This window comes from Anguilla rostrata, chromosome 11 (assembly GCF_018555375.3).
Source record: "Anguilla rostrata isolate EN2019 chromosome 11, ASM1855537v3, whole genome shotgun sequence".
Taxonomy (NCBI): Eukaryota; Metazoa; Chordata; class Actinopteri; order Anguilliformes; family Anguillidae; genus Anguilla; species Anguilla rostrata.
In genome coordinates, this window is record NC_057943.1 from 28,425,714 (window position 1) to 28,444,634 (window position 18,921).

The 18,921-nt window shown below is 45.6% G+C and overlaps 1 protein-coding gene and 1 long non-coding RNA gene across 4 annotated transcripts in view; both read right to left on the reverse strand.

The window, feature by feature from the left end:
* The window catches only part of LOC135234523 (uncharacterized), a 54,080-nt gene extending 44,194 nt beyond the window's left edge, over positions 1-9,886 (reverse strand). For both annotated transcript variants that reach the window (XR_010324127.1, XR_010324126.1), the window contains exon 1: positions 9,539-9,886. This is a non-coding gene — a long non-coding RNA (uncharacterized LOC135234523). The remainder of the gene's footprint in view (positions 1-9,538) is intronic.
* A 6-nt stretch (positions 9,887-9,892) lies between these two features.
* On the reverse strand, positions 9,893-18,262 carry zfp64 (zinc finger protein 64 homolog (mouse)). 2 transcript variants are annotated; one of them, XM_064299209.1, is made up of 6 exons: positions 17,933-18,262; positions 17,321-17,479; positions 15,518-15,667; positions 14,882-14,944; positions 14,012-14,263; positions 9,893-12,459 (listed from the first exon to the last, which is right to left on the reverse strand). In XM_064299209.1, exons 1-6 carry the CDS (start codon positions 17,952-17,954, stop codon positions 11,177-11,179), a joined length of 1,929 nt encoding a protein of 642 aa, XP_064155279.1. In that variant the 5' UTR covers positions 17,955-18,262; the 3' UTR covers positions 9,893-11,176. The 2 variants fall into 2 exon arrangements, with proteins under 2 accessions (XP_064155279.1, XP_064155280.1); XM_064299210.1 differs by having other exon boundaries at positions 15,518-15,664; positions 17,933-18,261.
* Positions 18,263-18,921: the final 659 nt, after the last annotated feature.

Here is an 18,921-nt window from a genome sequence, read left to right on the forward strand (position 1 = left end):
TTTGCTCGCAGATCAGAAAAAATACAGTAACTGGAACTGGGGGGGGGGGGCAATCGATGTGGCGGCGAGCTCGACTCCAACGTGCAATTATACGGCTTTACAGGCGACGTGCAATTAACTCCCTTTGTCTGCTCCGCCGATTGTCCAAAGCTCCAGATTTGTTGGTGTGTGTTTTCTAAGAAATTAATCAGCTGGAAGATGACAGACCTCTGGCTCTGCAGGGATCAAACCTTGCTTATAATGTCAATGCCTTGACTGTGAGGACGAGGAAAAAAAAAATAAACGTGCTGACACAAACAAAACAATCCATATCCACAACAAACAGAGCGGTTAATTGCACTTAATGGCACTGTGTCATTCGGCAAAGGAGGACTCCGGGAGCAAACTGAATCGAAACAATATGAGGTCAACGGCACTGTCATTCGGACAACATAGTTTGGACATTATTACGGAATGAACACGATTTAAATTGAATACATTTTATTTTTTACAGTTTGCGGCAAAAAATCATGACAGAGTTTTCAAAAAAGGCTTGATTGTTTTAACCCCCCCATTGCCCCTGGATTTTTTGAAATGATAGAACCTTTCAATTTAATCTTGTCAATTTAAGCTTCATCATTAACAAATGCCCATGTTTGGCTTGTAGCTGATGTTTATTGCTTGGCTTAAATATCCAAGGAAGACTTCAAATTTCCTGCCATTCTCTTGCCCCAAGCCTCACATTCGTCTTTCCGGGAGCTGTTTTGGGTCAGGGCAGCCTCGCTGCAAAGTGCCATTTCTTTTAACCAGCTGTGGGTGGAAACTCCTTTTTTTGGGAACCATTTATGACCCCATTCAAAGACTGACATCCCAAAACACAGGAAGGAAGGAACCAAGAAGTACCATACAGTATCAAGAGGTCTGTGTCCACTTCCTGCAGCCTTTCTAACAAAGTGTGTGTGCGAGTGCACACACACACAGGAATGCCTTTTGTGCAACGTTAAGTTTGGACCTCAGTGGGCAATAAAGTTGAATGAATGTGTGTGCTTTTTTTTTTTGGAAGGAGGGAAGGAGGGGGGGTTGGGCCAGCAAGCAATTTAATGGTTGGGGCTTTTCCATAGAGGTCATTTAAAATATTGCGTTTGCAATCAACAAAGCAAGTCCTTAGTTAGCAGAATTACCTTACAACTTCTTTATTCCAAATTGATCAAACTCTACTCACTTCAGTTACTGTTTCCCTCATCTTCACACAGGAATCTTTTGTGGCAGATAAAATATATGTTATGCCTCCCTAGCGGGTGCATGGAGAGAACACTTAGCTTGTTTATGATGTCACATCTATCTTGGGGGGCACTTGGCCCCCCTTCTCTCCCCTCCCCAGCCCCTCAAGCCCCTCCCCCTCCTCCTCAGGAGAGCTTGGGATTAGTCTCTGGTAGTCTGCAGATAATAGATCAAAGAGATGCATCAGAAATCACGTCTTGTCTTTCCCATATAGCACTCACGGTGGAATGTTAAAAGCTCTGCCCAGCCAATCAGCACTGCCAGCTCTCAGCCAACCACGGTGCTCGAGCAAAACCCAAGTGGTCTCTCGAGTGGAAAGTCACAGTCCAGTTTGGAAACTGGATCTATAGCAAACAGACATTACATCAACGCTATATTATATTCTATGTAAAATTCCCAACATTTATTTGGTTTTTGAATATTGTGATTTATGACAATTTATACCACTATATGTTGTGATATAGCCCCAATTTTTTCCAGGTTAAATGATAAAAAATAAGCCATTAAAAAAGAAGGTTAATATTTAACAGCTGTATGTGACAGAGGTTCATACCACACGATCATGCAGGCTCTGTCACTAGAATTTGAATGGGGTCGCAGCCCAGAATGGCAGAGAAAATACTCTCTTCCGAGTTTAGACATTTACTGACACCTATAGGCAACACTGGGGAATTACACCAGAATACGGAACATTCTTTTTCCTCCCTTGCAAACAACCCAACAGATGATAAATTACTGGAATAGCTCAAAGAAATGTGTGACTGGACAGTGCAATCACACAACTAGAGAGGTTCCTTAATCCCACAGCACCCTACCGAGGGACTTCGTTTTAGCAAACGTGTCGTCATTGTGACATTTTGCCAAAATAAAGGATAAGATCAATATAACCTTTCAGAATAATGTGGCAATACATTCAATTGTATGGCGTTTAACAGCGTCTGCTTGGCTTTAAAAGCTCACAAACTGAGATGAACATCTAAGAGATTTTCTCTCGTTTTCTCAAGCACACTTTCAGAAAGCCTCAACCACCGTCAACCCGTCACTGTAACTACAAATCCACTTTTCGCCTCAGAACGATACTCATCTGTTCATTGACTTTCTTTAAATGCTGTTTGATCATTCCCATTATCGCAGTAAGAATGATGACTCGTGTGTTGTGTTCTGATAACTTCGATAATTCAGATAACAGTCGAGTGAAAACCAGTTATGGTACAAGGTCTCCCATTATCTGCAGACCGCCCAGAGAACATCAAAGCACATGGAAAAAATAAAAAATAAATTGTTAATGCTTGTTTCCCATTTCACATTAGAGACCTTCTCATAATTCAGAAATATTGTAAAACAATTCAAGTCCTTGCATTTGTTCTTAACTGTGATGGGATGCGATTGCCACGTGCAGTTTCCTGGTGTCCTGGAGACAGTCATATTGATCCATGTTAGTGCTGTAACATTAACACATTCTCCTTACATGACTGCATATGTTTTACATTCCCTCTGTTAGTCTCCCCTTTGGTCAGTCTTGCAGAAGACAAACGGCAGAACCTGGCAACCGCTTCACAGTGTTAAAGCTCATCTCTGGTTTGAGCCTGGTGGAAGCAGCTTCAGTTCGGATACGTAAACCCGTCCACTTTTCAGAACATGACCAATATTTTTCAGCCAATTACAACGCGGGCCTAACACAGTTCAAACGTGAACTACAAAACACAGGGAAGTGGCTTAACGATGAGGCGTTTCTAACGCGTGACACTTTCCTGAGCCTCCTTCGTCTGAGCGTGTCTCTGGGGCGGCGCCCAATGATGCTGCAGTTAGTGTTCCCAACCAATGAGGTGAGTGTGTTCTCCTACACCTCTTTGGGTTGGATGGTGATACATGGTGATCAACCAGAACACCTCCAACCTACAGAGTAATGCCCATCATACCGCCACTGGCGACGGCATCACTACTCAAATTGAGAATGGAGGAATTGGTTCTGAAGAGGGATTTGAACTCCTGGAACATTTCCCTCCCACACTGGAAGAAGCCACCCTCACATCAGTTCGCAACCTTCAAAAAATGAGCGTCATTTACGGTTTTTCCCCACATGCCATTTCCTTGGCAGCCGATTTTACGCAGATTTCAGATCGCGGAAATTTCGATAATCGGCGGGTTCTCCTCGGCCTCGGCAAACTTCGAGCTGATCGATACCATAAAAGCCGGCAGAAGTTGACAGGCCGCAGTCGAGCTGGGGAAAGCTATCAGGGCTGAAAGGGAAATCAATATCCAACTGTCCCTGGGAGAGTCCTCTTCAAGTGGAGCCTTCACCGTCCTCCAATTACTCCGGGCTGAAGACGGGGACGCAGACAGAAGGCAAGGCTGGAACGGAATAACAATAAACGCGCCGCGCTAAAGGCACTTCCATAAAAATAATAAAAAATGACAAATACCGAGTGGGAAAAGCGCCACAGAAATATCGAGGTTTGACCCCAGTCCACCCAAGAGGCAGTTTAAGGCAGTGGTTCCCAATCGGCAGTGGGTCACCAGCTGGTCACGGAATGGGTTGAGGTGGGGCGAGAGATGACCAAAAATTAAAATACTGAATTGTATTCTTGCTGTTAACACCGGTCAAATGAAATGCTGCATCTGTTACTGTCACTGCTGGAGTGACACTGCACAGGCATTTCTGCTGACATGCGGGAGAACTGGCATTTTATTAAGGGTGGGTGGCTTTTTATGCGTTAGCATGGAAAGTGGATGAGAGAAGCTTGTGGGTCTCTGCGCCCTCAATAACGGGCCTCACGGCACAAAAGCGTCGCGTCCGCACCGCGACCCGCCGCAGCCGTCACCTTCGGCACACCGCCGCGCCTCCACGCCTGGCAGAGCGCGCCTCTCCTCCTGGCAGAGCGCGCCTCAGAACGCCGACGGGCGGCCGAACACCTGGAAGCGAAGCGGCCAGAGAACGAGGGCGCCGCCGCAAAGCCACGCCCCCCGGCCGTCTCCGGCACGGCTTTCCCTGCAGACACGCAGCCGCGGGCGGGGACGGCGAGGGGACCAGCGCAGACGCTGAGGTCACCGTGGTCTAACTGCCTCCACACGCCCACTGCGGCACCCTGCAACACGCTGCAACCACGTCAAGCAAAACACGACCCGTCAAACAGGGCCTGTGCCTCCTTCCTCTTTAAACACGCAACAGTAAGCATCATTCAGAGATGTGTACGCAAACGTATCATAAAACCTGAAAGTGAAATACATTAGTGGCTTCTTGTAATCCGTACACACTGAACGAAAGAATCCGGCCTCATTCTTTTTCCCTTTAAGTTTAATTTTTGCGGAGGCCAAAAATAATGAATCCAGTTACATGCGAGCGTGTGTCACACGTGCTTTAACGGAGTGATTATTTTAGACGTGATTGGCTGGATGGAAGGTTTACTGGTGTTAATTGACTCCAGTCTGCTGACGTACCAGTGCTCACGCGTGTGTATACACAGCACTCCAGGCACTCTTACCTGGAACGTGTGAAGCTGAAGAGACAGCAAAAGGTGTCGTTCGCAGCCTCTGTGACATTCATTTAGATCCACTTATTTAAAAAGGTATGATTGCTTTGTTCAGTGTGTGCACCAAAAATACCACTGATATGGTTTGCTTAAAAAGAAAAAAAAAAAAAAACCCAGCACCTTATGTAATGAAACATGCTGCACAAAGGACTACTTCTCTCTCTCTCTCACTCACTCACACTCACACACACACACACACGTGTACACACACAAAAAAAATGTGAGCATGGTCTCTGTGAGATGAGCTGCATTAATACCATAATGCCTCTTTTGAAGGGTATGGGCATAGAACAGGATGTGACACGGCGCTTCTCTCTGACACTGAAACAAAGGAGATAAAAGGGCTGCAGAGCGACATTACCAGGAAACCCGGGAGGGAGCAGCAGACCGCAGAGCTCGCCTGAGGATCAGCGCTAACCTGGGGGCCACTGCCGCCCCACACGCTTATCTCCACCCAGGCTGCTTCACCACGGCACCGTGACAACCACTCCCCCCCCCAAACAAAAAAAGCAGCGCTCTCTTTCAGTCAGGGGAAATGCGTTTGCGACGGTTGCGCATCTGCGCGTCGGTTTGGGCTGGTGTTTGTGCGTCTCCTCCGGAAAGCTGGCAGAGCTGGTGCGTTAGGCGGAGTGAAGGACAAAGCCGTCAGCCAGAAGGATACTGCTGTGAAATCACTGAGGCGTAGTTCCTTGTTCCTATGCAGATGAAACTATGTAATCTGTTAAACGCCCCTCTAAATACTACAGGGGTGTGATAAGATAAGGGTAAGAATTGTAAGAAAACATTTTCCACTATGACCACTTGAAAGTAGCTTTATCGCTTTTATGAGGTATTTTAGGTTTATGGCTTTTGAGCCATCGCCATCACAAATCAGATCACACTTTTCCTGAATTTAAACTGATTGTTTTATGTATAAAAGGCAAAAATCAATCTGAGTGATCTTAGCTCTAGATATGACTTAGCATTTCGACAAATATTTTCTACTTACAAGTGACTCTCATTGCTTTATATGGGTTGGTTGCCATATTGAAGACAGTAAGATCATCCGCAGATGTGCAGTGAGCATTCTGGCACAAAATGGCTGCCATGTATCACCCAGGTGGGCGCTACACATTAGTGACAGCTGAGATTCCTTCATCTCTATAGTGTGCTGAGAGATTCTGAGATGTTAACACAATGCAATAGCACAACAGTTAAAACCTGAAAGAAAACCAACAACCTACCGACAGACATAAATGCCATTAGTTACCCCCCTACCCCTAAAGGTCTTAAATGAATGACTGTTATTGACTAATCAAACATGCATATTTTTGTTGTTTTTAATACCGACACTGTTCTATTTTGCTGGTTGTAGACTTGCATGTAGATAACTCAAAGTCAATCACCTCTGTGTTCCGAACTAGTAAATGTCCTTGTCCAAATTTTACCCAGGGGCAAACATATCTGGAGGTATCCCTTTAAATCAGAAGGGGTAAGGTCAGAAACCTCTTCCTCATCTGAGTTGCAAAGAATGCTTCAAAGAATGCTTGGAATTTCACCAACAGAACCAAAAAAAACAAACAAAAAAAGCAAACAAAATAACATTCCTCCTTGAAAATCTAAGCGATGGAGGCCTTTCAGATATACAATGACACACCATCAAAAGGAACCATGTGCAGTCAATGAATTACCCCTTTTCAGCCATATAACACACTCAAATGCAACCAGCCTTGACGATTAAAATCATGATTTAAATCAAACCAAACTGAACCTGAACCTTAGCGTTCCTCTGAGTTAATGCGTAAGGAAAGAGAAAAATCATATAATCAGTTGTTAAACTTCCACTCTGAACCATTATGAACACTGCCCTTCTGCTGGAAACTAGGCTTTACAAAGATAGAAGCCAGGAGGTGCACCTGAGACCGGCTGGTGTTAACCCCCCGCCCAAGAGACAACTCACCTCCTCCCTGAATGGGCATTTTCCCCTGAACTCAACACCACCTCTCTCAGGCTCACTTCATTTCCTGCTCTGTTGAAGCAAGGGTGTTGGCTGAAGCTGAGGGGTGTGTTGGCTGAAGTTGAGGGGTGTGCAGGCTGAAGTTGAGGGGTGTGTTGGCTGAAGCTGAGGGGTGTGTTGGCTGAAGTTGAGGGGTGTGCGGCTGAAGCTGAGGGGTGTGTTGGCTGAAGCTGAGGGGTGTGTTGGCTGAAGCTGAGGGGTGTGTTGGCTGAAGCTGAGGGGTGTGTTGGCTGAAGCTGAGGGGTGTGCAGGCTGAAGCTGAGGGGTGTGTTGGCTGAAGTTGAGGGGTGTGTTGCTGAAGCTGAGGGGTGTTGGCTGAAGCTGAGGGGGTGTTGGCTGCAGCTGAGGGGTGTTGGCTGAAGCTGAGGGGGTGTGGCTGAAGAAGATGTTGCGAGGTGTGCTCCCTGACACTGTAGGTGCTTGTTCAGGCTATAAATTCTGAAATTTTGGCTGAAGCTTAAAGGTTCAGGCAGAAGCGAGGGATGCTGGCTTAAGCTAGTTGTTTTGCTGAATTTAGAGGTGTTTTAGCCAAGCGAGGGGTGTTAGCTGAAGCTGAGGGGGTGTTGGCTGAAGCTGAGGGGTGTGTTAGCTGAAGCTGAGGGGGGTGTTAGCTGAAGCTGAGGGGGGTGTTGGCTGCAGCTGAGGGGTGTTCTGGCTGAAGCTGAGGGGGGTGCTGGCTGAAGAAAGATGTTGTGCAGAGCAGCTGTGTTCTCCCATAGACACTATTCACACTTGCTGTTGCTCTGCTTCAGCTTGCTTTCATAACACATTTCTGAACAATTTAATCGTCCCCAACTGGAACAGCCACTTAAACCCAGGTCAAGGACCAGAGCAGCGGAGAAGGCCAATGCACTGGCCTTCAAGCCAGTTTTTTTTTACACCCTACAGACCAAATAGTCCTACAGAAGAATCAGTGACTATTTTACACCCTACAGGCCACACAGCCAGTTTGACAGCCTACAAACAGTAATTGGTGCCTTGGTGCTACTTTGCATTACTACGAAATAGTGTGACTACAATTTCTTTTAACACCAAGAGTGGCTGCAATTTTAAACCCAATTACATCTTACTAGCCACATAGTATGACACGAGAGCCAGAGACTGCTTTACATTCCACGTGGCATGTTGCACTATAGGAGAGAACTAGCACCAAGCAGAGAAAGCTGTCTCCATTCCCCATGTGTTTGTATCCATGAGATTTGACTGCAAAACTAAAGATACATGTTATACTACTTTCTAAATGTGAAAAGGCTGCCCTTTAATTTTGGGGAAAATTATTTTTCTATTCAACACTGAAATATGCAGATGCAAGAAGGGTCTGTACAAAACACTGCCAACATGCTGACGCGAAAATAAAAACACAAACTATTAAAGAAATCGATATAATTCTGGTGAGATGTCTGTCCCCATATAGCTGGCTGGCTGGACTGTTACATGGAGTGTGACTCTTAAGTCCTATTCGCACGGGACTAGCGAAGTCTGTATTTTACTCAAATTTACTCATAGACGCCGCATTGACTGCTTCGGCCCGTTGCTGTGATATGTCAACGTCGCTGTCATATTGGACCAGGCAAGACTGGCCTGAAAACAAATAGAAGTCAAGGGGGGAGCTGCGTTTTTTCTGGATAAAAAAAACACTATAACGTTTACATTTCTCAACCGATTTCAATGAGTCGTTTTTATATTCAAGGGTTTATGATCTACGTGGAGTATAAAATCTTTTATTATCCAGTTACTTAGAATCTCGATAGTTAGGCTATAATCACTGCTAGACGCTCAAGAGAGGAGTGTGTAGGTAGGTAACAAGCAAAGCTAGCCTTACAATCAAGGTTATTTGATGCTTACAGTCCTACTCAAGTTAGTTAGCAATGCATTTATTACTTTCTAGCCAGCTTGCCAGGTTAAAATGAACTGTGGCAATGCCTTATGACAATGAATTATTTTCCACCACGTAAGTAATTCAGTTCATGTAAACCTAACGTTGATACACACTCCTCTCTTGAGCATCTAGCAGCGATTACAGCTAACTGAAATCGGTTGAGAAATGTAAACATTATAGTGCTTTTTATCCAGAAAACCCGCAGCTCCCCCGTTTACTTGTAGGCTATTTGTTTTCAGGCCAGTCTTGCCTGGTCCAATATGGCGGCGACGTTGACGTACAATCCAAAGGCCAATGCGGCGTCTATGTATATATGTCTATGAATTTACTGACATTATCCCCCTGGATATGATTGAAAATGTCAAGGCTCTGCTCTGCGTAACAGTAAAATACGACCCCAAATCACCGAGATGCGGATTCGCACGGGACTAATATTATCACATGACCTCTGTGTTTGGTGATATATGGTAGGTAATTTGCGGTGGAATTTTTACTTTACAATTACGGACATGGCAGATTCGCACGGGATTAAGATCACAGACGACCTCCGCAATTATTGCAAATTAATAGAGGTCCCCAGGTAATACTAGTTCCGTGTGAATAGGGCATTAGTTTATGTGTAATTGCACATTTAAGTCTTGCAACAATCACTATGTATCCAGGCACAGACAGCTTGTGTAGCCTGCTGCTGAAGTTAAACGAAAGGTTACTTCAGAGAAGTCCCCGGCTATCTGCCCAATGGAATGGCCGCGTCTTTATGAATTTTCTGACCAATCACAAGGCTGGGAAGAAACGATGGACAGCAAAGACTGGAGACCGAAGAACGCTGAATATAGTCGGACACTAAGAGAAGGGGACATTGTTTTCACCTACCTTCATTAAAAACGTGCTGGGTTTCCACTGTGCCGAGGGGTCGTCTGCAGTGAGAGCTAGTCGTCTTCCGTGACCATTACAAAGACTAAAGGGAGCAAAGACCATTCATTAGCCAGAGAGAAGCTGCTGCACGTTTATTTTCTCTTTTTTGTCAGAAGAATGCAGTCCACTCCAGAACATTCGTTTGCTTCCTTCACATGACCCAGTCTGACACCAACCTCAAAAGGGTTCGATTGTCCCGCTTTCTGGAGCCCAAAACAGCCAGACCAGAGCAAGCGCGGACAGAAACATGAGGCTGTCAGCAATGCACAGGGACATTTTCCTTCTGTCAGAAGGTTTGTGGTACCTATAAACTGGAACAGAAAGGCATCGGTTCTATTCAAGCGTTATTGTTTTCAGTTTTGCCCACTCTGACTGGACCGACACCAGTGGTTCTCAGCCCTGGTTCTGGAGAACCTCTGTGTATGCCAGCTTTCTTTCCAAGTGGTAACTGCAATTCCTGAAGCATACAGAGCCATAGAGTGGAGTCTGTGGAAGACCCTTTACATGCGACTTTAAAATGCAGTCCACAAATGCCCAGTGGGGGTCACTAGAGAGTGATGAAATGCAGACCCTGAATGGAAGTGAACCCTCCTACACCCTGCGGGACGCATAATTGCTGACTGCGTCGCCCAGGGTATAGTACGGTGGAGTGACAGGCCTGCCGCCACTAGCATAGTCCGGATTCAATGCGAGGTTGTGGGACTTATCCATGCATCACAGTATGGTGCCTTAACCGAATGAGCCACCCAGCAGCCCAAACTGTTGTTTTTCATTTAAAAAGTTAACATGTAATGAGGGATTGTTTCCTCGTAATGCCACATTATGTCAAAAACAAATAAAGAAACAATATTTCATTATTAGCTTACCGATGTTTAGATCAGTTATCCACTAATGGGTACTCCAGACCTTACATCTGAATTGTATTTGCCTTGCTTAATTTATGGACCAGCAGCAGAAATTGGTGAACTCATAAAACTGCTGACAGTGTGGACGACTGATCATCAAAGCCAAATCATTTGTGGGGAATGAAGAGTTTGAAGGAAACCCAACTGGTAACAGGCCAGACCTGCATTATCTTAAATACTGTTTCGGCACAAATATGTATAACTCAATCCATGCTGTCAATAATCTTAATTAAAAGGTTGGACTGAAGAACAGCATACACAGGGGTTCTCCAGGATTGCAAACCCCTGCCCTACAAAAAAAATACATCTGTGGTATTGTGCTGTTGTGACTGTTTTTGAAAAGGGGAAAAACACCTAAGGCTAAAAATAAATAACTTCAAGTTAATGTTCTACACTAAAAAGTCTGTAATTCACTCCTGGTTCAGGGATGTAATTGTTCCCGATTTGTCCCGATTATTGCAAAATACTGATTTTACAGACCATAAGTGATTTTGGGGCCTCTAGTATTTTGCCTTGTTGCCAAACATTCTCTCACATTCCCTCCTAGTATTAGCTGTAACAATGTGCAAAAAGCTCTTGACGTGTGTGCTCGTGAGATATTCAAGTCCTCTGCCCCTGGGTAGGGTTTGAAAAAACAGTATCTGCTGACTAATCGGGACGAATCAGGAGAAATCACATCCTGCCAGGAGCGTCACTCCTCTATGGTGACCTCCATGGCGTGGGTGTCGGAGTAGAGGTTCTGGGGGTGGAGCTGGTCGTTGGGGTGCTGCGGAGGGGCGGAGACCACCAGAGGCAAGCTGTGGATGATGACCCCCTGTGAGCTGATGCTAATGTTGGGCACCATCAGGGTGCCCTCGTTGGCGTGGGAACCGTCTCCGTGGGCGACGGCAGCCGGCCCGTCCAGGTCCTGGGACGCCGAGACCGAGGAGGGGGGAGGAGGCAGCGGCGCAGGGAGGGAGGGGTTCCCGTCCGTCACCACGGTCACCTCGGTCCCGCCCTCCTGGATGAGCGCGCTCAGGCCCTCCAGGTCCGAGCAGGTGGCGATGAAGGTCTGGGCGGGGTCCGAGGGCGGGATCAGCGCCTGGCTCAGGCCGTGGTCGGGGCCCGGCTGGATCTGGGTCAGCATCACCGTCTGGGGCTCGGGGGGCGGAGCCAGCAGGTCCACCGCCAGGTCCTGGCCGTGACCGCCGGCGGTCAGCAGGACCGGGCCGCCCTTGCCCGGCGGCTCGGCGGGGACGAAGCCGCACTCCGACGCGCCCAGCTGGTGCCCGACGATGATCTTGAGCTGGGCGTCGCCGTAGGCGCCCAGCTGCCCCAGGTCCGGGACGGCGGGCGGCGGCGGCTGCAGGAAGGTGAGCTGCGCCTGGCGGTGCTGCTTCCTGTGGCTGCGCAGCGAGTCCTCGCGCACGAAGGAGGCCTCGCACAGCTCGCAGCGGAACGCCCGCGCCGCGTCCAGCTTGGCCCGGTAGCGGGAGCCGGCCGGCCGCGGGGCCTCCTCGCCCTTGGGGCCCGCCTTGCCGGCCCCGCCGCAGCGCTCGGGCCCCTCGCCCGAGTGGCACTTCTTGCGGTGGATGGCCAGGTTGCTGCGCTGCTTGGTGGCGAAGCCGCACGCCTCGCACTTGAAGGGCCGCTCCTCCGAGTGGATGCGCTGGTGGATCTTGAGCGCCCCCTTGCTGGAGCAGGAGTAGCTGCAGGCAGGGCACTGGATGGGCTGGCTGGGCTGGTGCTGGCGCTGGTGCTGGCGCAGGGCGGTCTTGTTGCCGCAGCGGAAGTCGCAGTCGGGGCAGTGCAGGGCGTTCTCGGCCCCGTGCTTGATCTGCACGTGCGACTTGAGGTTGCCCTTCATGGCGCAGCGGTAGTCGCAGAAGTCGCACTTGTAGGGCTTCTCGCCCGAGTGGATGCGCGTGTGCCGCTTCAGGTCCGAGTTGATCTTGAACTTGGCCTCGCACAGGTAGCACTGGAAAGGGGCGTCTCCTGGACCAGGGTTCGAGAAGGAAAAAAGAAAAAAGCGGTGGGTGCAGGAACTGATACTGGGGCCTCTGAGACTGGAGACGAGTTTCCCACAGCTAGAGCAGCACTGAACACACGCACACACACACACACACAGAAACACACACACACAGAAACACACACACAGAAACACACACACACACACACACACACACACACACACACACAGAAACACACACACAGAAACACACACACACACACACACACACACACGCACACACACAGAAACACACACACACACACACACACACACACACACACACACAGAAACACACAGCACACACATACACACACACGCACACACACACACAGAAACACACACGCACACACACACAGAAACACACTAAGCACTTAAAAATCCTACATACAGTACACACTCTAAGCACTTAAAAATCCAACACACATTTGAAATAAACACTCCAAGCACTTTGAAATCCAACACACACATACACACATATATACAGATGCCCAAAGCATTTTAAAATCCAATACACACCAGTACATACACACACCCACCCAACATACATGGTACAAATATTCAAAGCACTTTCACCAGTTACACCAGTAATCAGCAACATATCAGTGTATGGTGAATACTAAATACTGACTTTCAACCAGAATAAAATACCTAAGTTCATACGCTAATAACATACCCAAAGGCTCCAGAGGACTAGGGTCCGTCATTAGCACAAATCAAAAGCTTTAGCGCTCCGTCAGCTGATGGCAAATGATTCAGGAAGAGTGTAATACTGGTGAGCCCACATGCATTTAGGGTCTGGAAATCAGGGTAACTCACATCCCTGTTACTGCACTGTTGTGTTTCAAAAGGCGGGGGGGGAATAAAAAAAGGTGGGGGGTATGCAGGCCAGTGATGGACAGACTCATATGCGTCTTAGCGCAAGTGTAGACCAAAGACTCCCCTGTGTATGTCTGCAGGTACGCAGTGGGTGAGGGCTCATTTGTATGAGTGCGCAGGTACACAGTAAGGACTTACCTGTCTGTGAGTGCAAGAGCATGGTGAAAACACACCTGTGTGAACACATGTATATAATGAGGACTCACCTATGTGACAGCATACGTGCATTGTGAGGACTCACCTGTGTGAGAGCGCAGGTGCATAGTGAGGACTCACCTGTGTGAGAGCGCAGGTGCATAGTGAGGACTCACCTGTGTGAGAGCGCAGGTGCATAGTGAGGACTCACCTGTGTGAGAGCGCAGGTGCATAGTGAGGACTCACCTGTGTGAGAGCGCAGGTGCACGGTGAGGACTCACCTGTGTGAGAGCGCAGGTGCACGTGAGGACTCACCTGTGTGAGAGCGCAGATGCACGGTGAGGACTCACCTGTGTGAGAGCGCAGGTGCACGGTGAGGACTCACCTGTGTGAGAGCGCAGGTGCACGGTGAGGACTCACCTGTGTGAGAGCGCAGGTGCACGGTGAGGACTCACCTGTGTGAGAGCGCAGGTGCACGGTGAGGACTCACCTGTGTGAGAGCGCAGGTGCACGGTGAGGACTCACCTGTGTGAGAGCGCAGGTGCACGGTGAGCTGGCTGGAGTTGCGGCTGGCGTAGGGGCAGATCTGGCACTTGAAGGGCCGCTCGTCGTAGTGGATGCGCAGGTGCTTCTTCAGGCTGCTGCTGTCGGCGGCGGCGTAGGCGCAGTGCTTGCACTTGTGCGGCTTCTCGCCGGTGTGCGAGCGGCTGTGCATGTTCAGCTTGTCCCGGCGGCTGAAGCGCTTGTGGCACACCTCACACTCAAACGGCTTCTCGCCTAACAGAGGGAACGCCCGCAGACAGAAAACAACACGTTGTGAATTGCAGAGACGATAAACTGTGTGTATTCAGAACCTTTCTTGAAGATCTACAAAACAGTTTACAAACATTTAAAAACATAAAGGGAAGACTGAGAAAAGGTACTGGCAATTAGCCTGAAGCATCTCTTGATTTCTTAACAGCCTCAACAGGCCAAATGGCATGACCTGGACTTATTTGTGTGCTGATGATGCGACCACAGCAGCTTAACATGAAAACGATTTAATCAGGACTAAACTTTTTTGTACAGGCAAGGCAGAAATGGATTTGCTCATTTTTATAGCAAAACAGTTAGATTCATACTATTATAAATAGTTGTCATGGCAATACTCATTTGCTAAAAATTCTTTTTTTTGTTGTTTAAAAAAAAAAAAATTACTTGGCAAATACATGAAGCACCTTACAATCTCTGGCTTTTTACAGCAGAACTAATAATTTCAGGTTTTGTCTTTAAAGTAGATCTATCTGACATGTACTTCGAAAAGACATCAGGTGGACTGCAATCGAGACTTCCCACAAACAGGCATGGACAGCATGGGGTTAATTTACTGATCGCACAGAGACAAAGACATCATACCTGTGTGCGTTTTAAGATGTCGCTCCATGTCCTTCTGACCATACTGAGTTTTGAAAGAACAACCTGGAAACAAAATATTGTTAAGCAAATCAATCATGAAGTTAAAGCCTTGGTAATGTAGAACATCTTTTCAAATTTTGCCATGCTTAATGTTCTCAAAATTAGGGAAGCAGTAACCAGGAAATTCAAAATGAAAACATGGGACTCAATTTCAATCTACATTCTGTAGACATGCCTTTCACATGTCACACGTATCGCAGAGAGCTTCAATGTGAAGTCAATGTCTTCAATGTGATTTAATAAATGTGCTAAAATGTGCTCACTCATTAGAATATTCTTAACTGAACATTCTAATTTTGAAGTAGCAATCACTACAGGTAACTGAAATCAGTAAAGTTCCAGAACACTGAAAGAATGTAGAAGATTTTGAAAAAAAAAAAAACATTCCAAAAAGCCTCCTCTTCAAAGGGTTAACTGGAACTCACTTGCTCAGGACAGGGAAACTACATTCACATAAGTGACAGAAATACACAAGCCAGAGCTTGGCTAATTGCCGGGCAGCGAGGAGCGGACGGGACGCCCTTTCGTGGAAGCAGGGAGGAGCGCGTTCTGTGGCGGTAAAACAGAGGCACTGACCTGAGAATACGCAGCTACGTCTCTTTGAAGACAGCGGCGGTTTGAGTTTTTTGGAAGGCGTTTTCTGTGCTTTGGTTTGGATCTTTTTGACACCTCTCGGAACGCAAGACTGGTACGTTTCTTCGAAGACAAATTCCGCGGCAGAATCTGCTGAAACGCAAGCAGTGAAATTCAGGGCTATCCTGCACCGTGTTCTCTACCAAATTTGACTTGACGAGAGCAGGTTCAAAGCTGCACTTAGAAAAAACATGCACCAAGAATGAAGGCATTTCACGGCCTTCAACACCACAATACCTGGCAGAAGCATGGCAAATAATAAACATGCATACGTACTTAATGTATGATTATATATATATATATATTTATATGTGTGTGTGTGTGTGTGTGTGTGTGTGCGAATGTGTGTGAGAATGTGCATGTGTACACCAGATTACAAAAACAAAGTAATCATCCCTTTTTAAAATACACATAATCTAATTACAGTTATGTTTCAAAAGATTACATGTTTTTGAGTACTTCAACGCACCCAAACATACTGTATACGCATGCAAGCATATGTTCACACACATACACAAGAGGATGAACAGGAAGTGAATACATGTATTGCCACTACACATTCAGAAAAAAAGAAATCAGTCTTGTCATAAACATACAAACCAATATATTTTACTAGAGCATTCAATCTACTATACACTTGCTAAATAAAACTTGAGGTAATCAGATTAGATTATGCTTTTTGAGTAATTCAACAGATTACAATAGTCATTTTTAATCATGTAATTCGTTAATGGAACATTTTCCAGGTAATCCACCTAACACTGTGTCAGTGTGTGTGTGTGTGTACCTGTGTATGTCTGTTGACATACTGTTCATGATTACCGTATGAATATCCGAACTCTTGAGCTTGTGTCAGTGCCTTTTCTTTTCCAGATGTTCATTGCTATGGCAACTCACAGCTAATCAATATTACATGTGCCTCACTGCACAGCAAAGGCTTAGGTTAGCATATTTTCACAATCATGTCCTCAGTCGACATTGTTCAAACATATCAACCTGATTGTTTACGGTGCTTTTTAATCACAAATCCACTGGATGCACAAGAAAAAGTAAATAAACATGGATGGATTACTAACATCTCACTGTTGCGATGTGCACTTATCAGAAAAAACAGGCACTAAGAAATTAACATATAAATCTGGGGAACCACAGGTAGTGAATGCAAAGCTCTATGCAATGCTATCAGTTGCCAACGCCATCGCTTTTACAATGTTCTTTAAAAAAATATCATAATCACCAGTGAAAAAATTGCAAAGTGTACAAGGAGACAGAATCCTTCTCAACACACCAAGTATGCTGGTTCTCAATGTCAAAATGTCCTTTGTCAGCACAACATCAGAGCACGTTCTGCCAGAGATTCATGTTTTTAAAATGACTCATCTCAAATCCACAGGAAACCGGTGGAGGGGTGAGCTGGTTCACTTCAAATGAATGAAAATAACATGGCACACACTGTGAGCATTCAGACAAACATCTTAAACCAGAAAGGATAACAGTTTCCCCCAAAGATGCTCCCAACATTTAGCCTATAAGGCAAGAGTCTAAAGGGCAATACAAAGCATGTGGAATCACATGTAACAGTTCTGAAATGGGCTATAATGCACAAGTTTCTTTCCTACTCTGGACCCCAGGGCCAAAATTGAATGCCTGTCCATTCTTAGCATATGATTTTGGGACAGAGTTCTGCACAATATGACCAATGCCTTTGCAGAGTCGAGTTTGACTGAGCTTTTGTTTTTGGCTCACCTGTGATGGTGGACACAGTGCCCGGGACAGTTGTGTCAGATGATGGCACATGGCAGCCATTTTGCTTGTGGGCAAGAAAGACCTCAACGTTGTTGTACTGCTGCTTACAGATGCCACAGATGTGAATATCGGGAACAACTTCCAGCAGCACGTGGCACCCTGCAGATACAATTCAGAGACCAAAATGTCTTTTAAATTTTTTAAATTAAAGCCAAAGAGCACGCACTAAACTGGGCCAGCGACATGGGGTACTGTCACAACAATTCGAATGTATCAACTTCTGCAGAGAATGGTTTATACAACGAGCTGGTTGCCCCGTAATCACAGACAGGATGCAACCGTAGCAACACTGTTGCAATCCTACAGTCTTGCTATTAAGCAAAATTTGTTTCATTGTGTCGATAACAACATTGTGCGTACTTAGCTAGCTACCATCGTTTCAGAGATGATGTAGGACGTGCAACATTAAATTGTAAATAAAAGTTAACAAGCAAGCTAGCCTTGTACTTCGATTATGAAGTTCTACTCGACTTACAGATAGACACAGACAATTGTGGATACACCTCGCAACTTATTGGCGTTTAACCATTTGTACCTAAAAAAATAACTTACCGTCTCCGTTAAATGATGCCATTTGCTAGCTATGAAGTACTTAGCTTGCTAGTTAGCAAGCTATCGACTGTTATAGCTATGGACCAAAAGAAATGATTTCAAGTTGGTTTACTTCACATTAAGAATATGGACAATGTAACAACATACTGATATTGTTCGGACGCTATATGTAACTATTTAGCAAGACATCATTGGCCATTTATTTTCCCTTGCTGTAGCTAGAGCAGGACGCTAGATCTATTGCTAAATGCTAGCTGCATTTCGGAGTCGGCATCTCAGTCCCTTACTGCAGCACGTCAATTTCACGACAATTCTTGACTGCTTTGCGGCAAACTGTTACAAGCACGTGAAAAAATGTAATGTCAACAGTGGTTTATTTTGTAAATCAATTCAGAGCAGGACACGTGCGGATTTCCTTGTGAAGATATAACGACTGGACCCACCATAATCCTCGTATCTCATGTACCACCTAATGTCAGAAGAAAAACTGATTTCCATGACAGAAATAATAAACGTATAATTGCGTAGGACAAGCAAGTTGGTTATGAAATATATGTGTATAGACCTAAACTTCCTTAAAAGAAAAGATATTCCGTATTTTAAATATCGTAGGCCTATTGTTGGCATAGGTTAAGATAACATTTCATTACCTGATAATCAAAGAAAAATAATACAAACATAATGACTTTACATATTAAAATGTAACTTTTGATGCATGGGGTAATATGTACAAATGCATTGTTACAATATAATTTTAACTAGGCATGCAGGAATATTGTTTTTAATTTTAATGAGTTATGTGTATATTTTAATTTTAAGCTTTGTTACAATATAATTTAAAACAGGCTTTCAAGAGTGCTATTACAATGTTGTAAGTGTTACTTTAGTTAATTATTTTTGTTGGATATCTGTATGTAGCCCTATTAATTAAATATTGTATCAAAGATTAAAAACAAAAAAAATAGAGTGAGAAGGTGAAATCATTGCAA

Coding starts and splice junctions, on each gene's coding strand:
- zfp64 (XM_064299209.1), bottom strand. CDS start 17,954: ATGGCATCATTTAACGGAGACG. Junction 15,668..17,320: donor CACTGTGTCCACCATCACAG/GTGAGCCAAAAA, acceptor CTTGCGTTTCAG/CAGATTCTGCCGCGGAATTT. Junction 12,460..14,011: donor GCACCTGCGCTCTCACACAG/GTGAGTCCTCAC, acceptor ACCCTGGTCCAG/GAGACGCCCCTTTCCAGTGC.